Here is a 10,632-nt window from a genome sequence, read left to right on the forward strand (position 1 = left end):
CAATCAAGCCATGATTGGTTTCCTATCCAGCAATTTTGCTTGTGGCTCTCTTGCTTTGCTCTGTAAGTATCTCTTTTCATCTGTACATACCCCCCCCCCCTTTTTTAATGCAAGTGCTGTGGGGAACTCCCCCACAGTTTTATGGTCAATTTTTTTTTTTTGCTTGTGGCTGTACTCAGCTAGTTATCTTTCTTTTCAAAATCATAGATCTTGGGCTGACAGACAGCAATCTGAAAACAACTGGGTAAGTTGGCCGATTATCATCCAAACCAAACTATGAATAAGATGATTGTGGGATACTCTGATAGAATCTATAATCCAATCTACTAGCAAACTCAGTGAGAAATAGGAAGAACAAGAAGTATAAATATTCACATTCAATTTAAAACCAGAACAGTAAGTATTTACGGAAATGCAGAAATCTGAAGTGATATAATACAATAACTAAGCTACTATTAATAATTTCATACATATGTCTCATCCATCAGAACAATATATGTTGTCTAATGGGGCTTTTCTGTTGTAATAACTATCCATGAAGCCTAGGTATCTTGCATGCAGTAAACCAACCCAAACAACATTACATATACAAGTCGACAAGGAATAGCAAAAAATTATAAAAAAAACAAGAAATAGCAAGATAAAAAAAAGGCAGCAAGAAACACGAAAATCGATAATCGATTCAAAATCAAAACATAATAAGTATTTAGATGAGAGGTAGAGCATCTCAGAGCTGATATACTCCCTCCATCCTAGTATACAAGGCGTAACCACCTCTAGTTCAAAGACCAAGGAACGTATTTAATTTTCTCTATCAACAGTAGTATTACTGCATCGATGAACGTGTGCCTAGAGAGAGCGCGCCTTATATTATGGGACTTGAGTAAAAAGTGGTTACACCTTATATATTGGGACAGAGGGAGTATTACAATAACCAACTACTACTACCCATACATCTTTATCATCCATGAGATGTATTCTAATAGATTTCTTCTGTTGTGATAATTATCCACAAGGCCTAGTCAGGCTTTGCATAGAGCCATCACAATATCTAATATATGTGGTGGTGCGTGGTATGCAAGGCAATTCCCGTTATAAACAATGTTAAAGATTAGTATGAGTTGAATAACTTAAACATGAATGTTGTTATCAGGAGGGAACCGCATAATCTCTTCATGAAGTGATAGGATCATATATGGTGTTCAGGAACAATGGCAAAAGTGAGATAATACAAATAAGTATTTACTATTGTTAGCTTTCTTCACATCACATAGAATATGCATACAGCTGTGAGAACGTATATCTGGATTCTGGACCTCTATAACTGAAGGATCTAATTGATCTACTTAACATCACCATCATAAACCATAGCTACTATTTTTTCAGCTAAATTTACATATAATTTCTGATACTCTAAAATTCATTACAATTTACAGCATATGTTCTTAGGCAGTAGATGCTCCTAACACTAAAACCAGTCTAATGCTCCATTGCAAAAGTTATATATTATTGATAGAGAAAATAAAAAAGGTACCTGAAGGATTTAACATTGAAGTAGGAAGGAGAATCTAAAACATGTGATAAATGGCAAGGCAAGCTTGGAAACACGTCCTCTACATTTTGTTTTAGCATCATCAACTTGAATAAAAATCAGCACATCAGCTTTCAACTGCACAATTCTTGAAGGAAAATGTCAGAAATAATGGGGCACTCTGAAAAAAAAACTGTACATGAGTGAAATATCATTGATACAATACTTGGCAATGATAAGAATACTTAGTAAAAAGTTACATTACCTAGCTCCAGCAACTGCTGATTGACCAGGGGAAGAATTAATCGATAGCTTGCTAACAGTAATCAATTGAGTACCGGAGATCCTAACTCTTAGAAACAAAAAAGGTCTAACATGTCTGATAACATAGTTTCCACATTCCATCCTATTACAGGTCAAAATGAGCTTAAACCATCATATCTCCTAGCCTTCTGCAAAGATATCTATAAGAGGACTTGTTGAGGGGATAACAGATCCTACAGTGAGAAGTTTCAATTTGGCATTATCATGCATCCATGAGTTCCTTAACCATAATTCATCTTCCTTAATGTCTAATTTATCTCAGTTTCATACTCAGATTAGGTCATAAATCACTCTAGACACAATAATGCCAAGATGCTAGGAAATGTGGCGATGCTCCACCTAGCATTTGTATGGTAAGGGTCAGTGAAAAAGTTGGTAATCAGGGCTTTTTGATAAAACATGCATTACGAGTTTGCAATCAATACCAGAAATTCATGTAAGACAAGCTGTTAGGCTCTGTTTTCAAGGCGTCGCCTAGGCGACAAGGCGGTGGCGGCTCGCCTTGCTTAAGGTCTCGCCTTAGCCAGCCTAGGCGTCGCCTAGGCGATAAGGCGGTGGTGGATCGCCTCGCCTCGCCTTACCGCTTTAAAAACATAGCTGTTAGGACAAGTTCAACTTATAAAGGTCTGTAAAACAATTGTCTTTGAGAAGACACCATACTATTGACACAAAAATTCAGAGATACAAAGTACTGGAAGGAATCAAGCACAGTGAAAAATGAAAATCACTTTATTGTAACAAAAATGGTTGTTAATGAATGAGTTAGTGCTACAACTTACAAGAAATGGAGTATAAAAGCACTCCAGCATGTGAGCTCGAAATCATGGGCCCAATCAGTGTATAAAAAGAATATAAATACTCTTTAAGGCCTCCAAATCTCATCCCAACAGTTGTCGACGACTTTCCAAACTCTCTTAGACTGACAAACTCCTCTCACAATAGTATACCAAATGGCAACCTCTGGCACAATATACTTAGCCAGCATCACCATCAAAACATCTCCAGCTGCCCTACACCTTTCTCTGTTGCATAGCCTCATGACCAGTCCCTCTAAGAATTGTCTCCCTTTCCCCTCTGCAACCCCAATCTCCCGCAAGAAAATGTTGCATGTTACTGCATCTGGATCACACCTTTGATCAAGCATCTGATTAAGCAAGTCCATTGCCCGAGGAAGGTTATTTGTGCAAATCAGCCCATCCAACATAACATTATAACTGATGGCATCAGGTTTGGCATCACCCTTCGCCAGCATGTCATTAAATAGACGGAGACCACCGTCAACCATCCCAGACATGCATAACCCCTTGATCATTGAAGTATAAGCTATTGTATCAGGTGCACATCCACGGCCAAGCATGTGTTTCCAGATCATCATAGCATCTTTTAATCTCCCTACATTGCACATCCCACTGATCAATATGCTGTAACTAATGGCATTTGGCACACAGCCAGCCCTTATCATCTCCTCCCAGGTATAGAGAGCTCGCGATGAATCTCCAATCTGGAAATAACCTCGAATCATTGAGCCATATGTCATGATGTTTGGTGCACATTTTGCATCAGCCATGTCTTCAAATAACATTTCAGCTTCTGTCATCCTCCCACACCTGGCAAGGCCATCAATCATTGCTGAATACAGAACAATGTTCGGCCTTACCATAGCTGCCACCATTGTCTCCCACACCCTCAATGCCCTGTCAGCCTCCCCTGACCTGCAAAACCCGGTGATCACGGCCGAGAACACAAATTCACTAGGTGCAAGCCCCTTATTCCTCATTTCCTCAGCGACTTTCCATGCATCCTCAACTCTTCCACATTTCACCAACCCATCCACCACTGCACCATATGTCATTAACCCTGGCGCAATTCCCTCACCCTCCATTCTCCTCATGATGCCCATTGCTGCCCTCGCCTTATTGCACAATAACAAGCCATGCAGCAGCACATTGTATGTCGCTGCTGTCAGTGTGCAACCCTTTAGCTGCATAAACCAAAACAATTTGGCTGCCCCATTGACATCCCCTGCACGCAGCATTGCTCTCAGCACGGGGTTAAAAGCCTCAGCCGGCACCACCCCATCAACCACCATCTCATGCACAAGCGCCACCGCATCCTCCACCTGCCCTGCATCGGCCAGAGCTGACACGACGGTCGAGTAGGTGAACTTATCCGGCGCAAGTTTCCACGCTGGAATGACATCGTGGAGGATTCGCAGCGCGCTTGCAAGATAAAGGCCGGGGTTCCTTGGGACCAGAGAGGAAGAGATGCACTTGAGGAGGAGGTTGAAGGAGAGCAGAGTGGGAGTAAGTCCGGGGAAGCGGCGGAGGGAGTGGGAGAAGAAGGCCGGGAGGAGGTGAGGCGGGAGGGGGAACCGGACGAGCGCTGAATTGAAAGAGTGGTGGGTGGTGGCGGAGGGAGCGGGCGGGGAGAGGAAGAGGCGCAGAGCGAGGATCGGGCGGGGCGAGCGGGCGAGGGCGGCGACAAGGTGGGGGAAGATGTGGGGGGAGGCGTCGTGGGGGAGGCGGCCGAGGAAGCCGAGGACGGCGGCGGCGGACGGGGGAGGGGACGCGATGGCGAGGGAGCGCGCGACGGAGAGGAGGGTGGGCGCGCCGGCGGCCGGGAAGAGCTCGCCGGCGAGCGGTGATTCGTCGTCGGACGATGAGGAGGAGACGGAGGGGGACGAGTGGGAGCGGCGGGCGGCGGTGGCGGCGAGGGAGGGTCTGCGGGTGAGGCGGCGGAGGGGGACGGGGAGATGGGTGGCGGGATGGGGCATAGGGGGAGGAGAAGCATGGCGGTGGGGAGGACGGCGGCGGGGTTTAGGGGGAGGGCCGGGCTAGGGGCACTTGGCGGCGCGGGTGGGGAAATTCTTGCAAAATCTCTCGCTCTAGGGTTTATTCGCCTAAGCCCACTCCGTCACATCCTGGCCAGTAATGGGCCGGTGCCCCCATTTTCATAAAAAAAATTCAATTTACTTCTAATCCGTCTCGCGAATTTCCGTCTATCCATATAATTAGTTTTATAATTAATTTATATTTAATATTTTTAATTAGTGTTGTAAAAGTTTTCATAAAAATTTTGAGAACTAAACGCGTCTAAGTAGGATTGTCGGATCTCCAATTCATCTCGGATTGCTCTGCATGTAGCAGAATTGCTTACAATACGCAGCTTTGAAGCCGTCGACAGGTAGTAGACAGGCGATCGTAGAGGAAGAAATCAACCATTGCCGATTGACCAGCGCATATCCAACATGACCGTGCCGGACAGATTCAGATTGTTGATGATGTCCATCGAATTTATCATGGGATCGTCAGTGATCTGCTCCACGGTGGGCACTAGTTGTCGGTGTTTTAACAACACGTCTACCTAGGGATCGTCAGTGGTCTGCTCCACGGTGGACATTAGTTGTCGGTGTTTTAACAGCACATCTACCTAGAGATACTTTAAGGTAAAAGAAAGATCGTGGGAAATCGCCGAAATCAAGAATACGACAGTGCAAGCAACACGAGGTTTAGACATTTTCAAACCGCGAGTTGCGTAATACCCTACATTCTGTTGGGTGGTTTGTATTGCCAGAGGGTTGTATGATGGGTGCTTATGCTAGGTTATGCTTTGGAGGGGTCCCTATCCAGCCTTATATAGCCTGGACGGATAAGTCTTTCCCGAGTACTACTCATGTGGTTTTTATCTATACCGACTAATTCTAAATCTACACGACTAGTTACATGTCGTATGATTACAGGATATGCCCCATCCCATATCTAGTACTGATCCCCGCCATGTCAGGTATCCCGTTGCCCCAGGTCGGACAAGTGGGGGTGGCGGCGGATGACCTCGCGGGCGGTGACGGTGACCTAGCGACGGCCGGGCGGAGTGGTGGCGCACCGGCGCGGTGGCTAGACTGAGCGTGCGGTTCGTCGAAGCCGAGTTCGCGGGGCCCACTGCGGTTGACATGGAGGCATTCTCTTCTCCCCAGCGCTGCCTATAGCGTATCTGTCGAGCGGTGGCGCACTGCTTCCAGACCGACGATGTGCATAGCCTAATTGGCGTGCGCCGAAAAACCAAACATGTAAAGACTGACTGCAGCACTGCACTACACAAAAGTCTAGTTAGAGCATCTCCAGCAATCTTCCATTCCCCAATAGTCTTCTACTATTGGAAAAAGAATATGCTCTAGCAGTTCCGCAATACATCTCCTTTCCCCAATAACTATTGGGATGTCCCAATATTTCACCCCATCTTCCCTCAAATAAAAGGTGAGTTCATGCTCTCCCAACATATTATTGTATTGGGACAAGAGTATTGTGAGATTGGAAAAGTAACTCTCACAATAATCCTAAAATTATTATTGAGACATCTTCCAATATCAGTTATTGGAGACACTCTTAGGTCACCTCTAGCTGTCTAGCTCGGAGCTAGCACACGACAGAATTTCACCAATATAAAGGAGGGATAAAACTAAAAGCCAACACGCTAGCGAGATGTGAGATATGCTCTCGTGGTATCCCACATCAGTTAGTAGAGCACCCCCAACGGGTCATTAGGTCAATCCCAACTCAAAACACTACTAATAGTTTTTATATTTAACATGTCATATAGACATTACTCATAGAAACTACATCCCCAATAGATAATTTCTTCAAAATAAATTACTATCCAATCATATTTCTTTTTTCTCTTTTCTCCCTCCAATCACCTTTTCTTTTGTTTTGGTTTTCGCATAGACACGATTTCTTGCATAAGACCCGATTTTTTCATGTTTTTTCTTCTCTCCTCGTTAACTCTCCTGCCAACTCAGCTTTTTACTTATGTGGCACCATATTTAATGCTATGGAAACCAGCTGAGTTAGAGGAATGGAACTGCCCTTATCAGCTTATGTAGCAGAGCTATGTCAGCATTTGAGAATAAAAAACCGAGAAGAGAGAGAAATCGTCGTTTGATGTAGCGGCTCTCGCTAGCACTCCGTTCCACATGTGCGGATCCCACCACTCCATTTCCACTAGCTGAGGAGGAGAAAGAGATTGACGGAGCCATGGAGGTGATGAGATGAGCCATTCAGCGGAGCGCGCATGCGACACGGGCGCTGCACTTGGGGCTGGAGCTCGCTCGCCGTCACGGGGGACACGATGAGGCGGAGCTTGGCCCACCGCCGCGGGGCGACGATGTCGGAGACGAGCGTTGCAGCGAGACTCGGGTGAAGCATGCATGGCGGACCTCAAGGAGTCGTCGCCGGGGCAGAGCAGGACCGCGCCTGTGGGGCGACACCGCCTGGGCGGAGTAGGGCGCAGCCAGGGTGGAGCAAGGCCGTCTCGCGGGAGCCGAGCTGCCACGTTGGGGGGGGGGGGGGGGGGGGGGGGGGGCGGCGGGGCCGCGGGGGTTCGACGCAGTGATGGGGATGTGGCGGAGCAAGGGTAGGCTCGCGGAGGCGAGGAGAGCGTGGACTAGCGAGTCATGGGTGGGGATGGTCGAGGTGCGGCGCGACCATCGGCGGTCCGGCCACCTCGCCGACGCAGGGCGTGTGGAGGACGGACGGGCCGGGATGCGTCCACCTGCAGCAATTCAAAATTCTGGTCCATAATTCTTTTTGTAGTACGTGTTTACAGATACTCCGTTGGATGAGAGCCCGTTTAGTTCCAAACACAAAAAATTTTGAATGCCACGTCAATAGTTTGATCAGATGTCGGGAGGGTTTTTCGGACACTAATTAAAAAACTAATTTCAGAACTCACTTGTAAACCACGAGACGAATCTTTTGATGCCTTTGACCGCATCATTAACACATGTGGGTTACTGTAGCACTTATGGCTAATCATGCACTAATTAGGCTTAAAAGATTCATCTCGTCGTGTACATCCAAACTGTGTAATTAGTTTTGTTATTTAATTATATTTAGTACTTCATACATGTGTTTAAATGGGAGGTGAAAATTTTTGGGAACTAAACGGGCTCTGAATCATCTATACTGCTTTCTATAGCTGACATGAATAATGTTACAATGTTACATAGAGCTAGCTGCTCTCTATAACTGTTGCGGCTGCCCTTATGGGACCTACCCTCTCTAGCACCCTCTGACTGTTCCAGCAGCTTTCTCATCCGCCACTCCGCTTTTCTAGTTGTCTCAAGTCCATATCAGCTAGCGATTTGAAAAGCTTGTTGGAGATGTCCTTAGGGGTTAGCTAACCTACGGATCAGGGAATTTGCTGCACAAACAATTGATTGCTCGATCTTCTGTGAGTAAAATGTTGTTACAATTGGTACCCAGAACGGACTCTGAAGCGAATATAATCCTTCAGCTGGCTCGGGATGTTTAGTGTCTATTCCTACCTACTTCCTCCATCCTCAAATATAAGTTATTTTTCTTTGTCCTACGTTAAAACCGTTTGAGTTCTATCAAACTTGTAGAGAAAAATATTAATATCTAACACATCAAATATGTAAACTATAAAAATATATTTTATTATGGATCTAATTATTTTTATTGGACATTCAAAATATTATTAATCTTTTCTATAAATTTAGTTAAATTTAAATCAATTTTATTTATAGCAAATTAAAATATCATATATTGTAGAACGGAGGGAGTATCTACTTTTGCGAAAAGGCAAGACGCACGGGTCAAATTAACAGGATATAACTAAGCCGAAGCATGGGTCAAATTAACAGGATATAACTAAGCCGAAGCATCGAAACATTCCAACCAATCCATTTCATCACCAATCTTAGTAGCTCATATTATCTGTACATAACTACAAGAACCATATTCCTTGATCTCCTACTTAGTCGACTACTTTAATTGTCCAAAGCAAGAAATTAAGAAGTCATTTTATTCTATGATTCGACCACCGAATGAACATTATTCAATATGCTCAGACGATGGTGCACGCGTTGGGGTTCTCCTCGCTGAAGATGGTGCTGAGCCGGCCGTTGGCGTCGGTGGCGATGCTGTAGATGCCCTCGCGCACCGGCGTCGGGTAGTACCACCGGTACTCGCCGGAGAAGTACTCGTGCCGCCTCGGCGTGCCCGCCGGCGTCTCCCACCGCGGCAGCGGCGACGGCGCGTACCGGCCGTAGCCGTACGCGCACCCGTGCCCGCCGTGTGCCGGCAGGTGAGCAGGGGATGGGTGGTACGACGGCGGCTCGGCTGCACCGTGGTGGTAGGCCGCGCCGGCTGTGCCGCCGGCAGCCCCGCTGCTCGCCACCGTCGCGGCGTGGTGCTGCGCGTGATGCGGCGGTTGCTGGTCGTCGTCGTCCGCGGGCACCGGCCCCGACGGCGTGAACCGGACGCGCTTCTTCTTCTTCTTCTTGGGCTTGCGGGCGGCCTGAGGAGGGGCGCCCGTGGAGGGGAACGGCGTGCCGGGCAGGGTCGTCGCCGTCGCGTGCACTTGCGGCGGCTCCGGCTGGACGGCGTGGGGCTGGTGGTGGTGGTGGCTGTTGCTGGTGGCCAAGGTGACGGTGCGCGCGGTTGGGCGCACGTAGCACGTCTGCGCGGGTGCGTACGCCATGGCGTAGTCCATCTTCTCGTCGTACCTGACGCGCCTTTCGCGTCCTAGGAGACGTACAGGAGAAAAAAATGAGATGAAATTGCGGTGGAAGCTAGCTAAATAACCTTGGTATCGATGAGGAGAACTGAATGTATTTACATCTGTACATGTAGGAACATGCATGTTTTATTTCTCAAAAAGAAAAAGAAACCAGCACGCATGTGTTCGTGCAAAGTTGAAACCGATCGAACCAAAATGACCAGAAATTCAGAACTGAACTTGTTTCAAGTTTGCACAAATATAATCGAGTGCAGATCACATGTGGTTTGTGATGCGGAAATTGAAAGACATACCGTTGGATCTCGTGATCATGCTCGATATCATCCTTCCCAAGGGGGAGCAAGCAGAGCAGCCCATCTGCTGCCTGTCCGCCGCCAACTCCATCTCCCTCGCCCGCACATCTGCATGGTATACCATCTGCGGATACATGCCAGCACCTGTGTCTCCACCCACGGACCACACCTTATTACCAGACATCATCAACCAACACTTCCATTGGATGCTAGCTAGCTGCTGATCAAAAGCTCTCCCCTAAATCGATAACGGACTAGCTAGCGAAACAGATGATCTTTTATGCAAGAACGTAACAGTCCTGGAATGGTTGGCTGCTGGCCGGTGCGAGGAAGCTAAGAAGCAGCAACTACAGCAGCTAGTTGATGAGGTCGAATCGAGTAGCAATGGCCTCCTACCTAAATGGTTCTCCGTGTGGTACTTGTGCGCGCCCATGGTAGAGTACTAGATTGAGGGAAGAAGGAAGGAACATCTCAGTCTCAGCTGCCAGGAAGCGTAAAGCGCGCGCGGTCCTTGTTCTGGTGTGTACGCAGGGTTGTTCACCAGGCAGACGGTGGCAGATTGGTGAGTAGTAGACTGAGTGAGGGAGTGAGTGAGTGGCGTCAGAATATATGCGGCTGGAGAAACTTCAATTCATGCTTGGATGGAAAGTGCCTTTGCATGGGATGCTTGTTCTGTTCTGGACCTGAAAAGTGGTGCCATGCCATGTATAAAGAGAATCCTGCTCCGCGTGGCTGATATTAGTGTCCAGTTTGTACAACGATATTTCTTTGACGAACAGTATTTCTTTACTCTCTTGAGTGCTGTGGCGTGGTTCACAGTTGACTTGCAGAATTGTGACACACCCATCTCTAGCAAAATTTAGCTGCCTGGTGACTAGTAACTTACAATGCTTACTACGTAAAAGGTTTGTAGGGGCGGGTGAAATAGCATTTTTAGGGACGGAC

The 10,632-nt window shown here is 46.9% G+C and overlaps 2 protein-coding genes across 2 annotated transcripts; both read right to left on the reverse strand.

The window, feature by feature from the left end:
• Window positions 1-346: 346 nt before the first annotated feature.
• Window positions 347-4,649, reverse strand: LOC120670150 (pentatricopeptide repeat-containing protein At4g20090-like). The gene is made up of 2 exons (XM_039950202.1): window positions 2,635-4,649; window positions 347-1,669 (listed from the first exon to the last, which is right to left on the reverse strand). Exon 1 carries the CDS (start codon window positions 4,626-4,628, stop codon window positions 2,718-2,720), a length of 1,911 nt encoding a protein of 636 aa, XP_039806136.1. The 5' UTR covers window positions 4,629-4,649; the 3' UTR covers window positions 347-1,669; window positions 2,635-2,717.
• Window positions 4,650-8,524: 3,875 nt separating this feature from the next.
• Window positions 8,525-10,269, reverse strand: LOC120671048. The gene is made up of 2 exons (XM_039951279.1): window positions 9,688-10,269; window positions 8,525-9,399 (listed from the first exon to the last, which is right to left on the reverse strand). The coding sequence occupies exons 1-2, from the start codon at window positions 9,872-9,874 to the stop codon at window positions 8,720-8,722; spliced, it is 867 nt and encodes a 288-aa protein (XP_039807213.1). The 5' UTR covers window positions 9,875-10,269; the 3' UTR covers window positions 8,525-8,719.
• Window positions 10,270-10,632: the final 363 nt, after the last annotated feature.

This window comes from Panicum virgatum, chromosome 4N (genome assembly GCF_016808335.1).
Source record: "Panicum virgatum strain AP13 chromosome 4N, P.virgatum_v5, whole genome shotgun sequence".
Classification (NCBI taxonomy): domain Eukaryota; kingdom Viridiplantae; phylum Streptophyta; class Magnoliopsida; order Poales; family Poaceae; genus Panicum; species Panicum virgatum.

What these genes read in the sequence shown, in the direction of transcription:
- LOC120670150 (XM_039950202.1), bottom strand. Translation starts at nt 4,628, where the DNA reads ATGCCCCATCCCGCCACCCATCTCCCCGTCCCCCTCCGCCGCCTCACC.
- LOC120671048 (XM_039951279.1), bottom strand. Translation starts at nt 9,874, where the DNA reads ATGATGTCTGGTAATAAGGTGTGGTCCGTGGGTGGAGACACAGGTGCT. An exon ending in CATGATCACGAGATCCAACG is followed by an intron (nt 9,400 to 9,687) that starts GTATGTCTTTCA and finishes TACGTCTCCTAG; the next exon opens with GACGCGAAAGGCGCGTCAGG.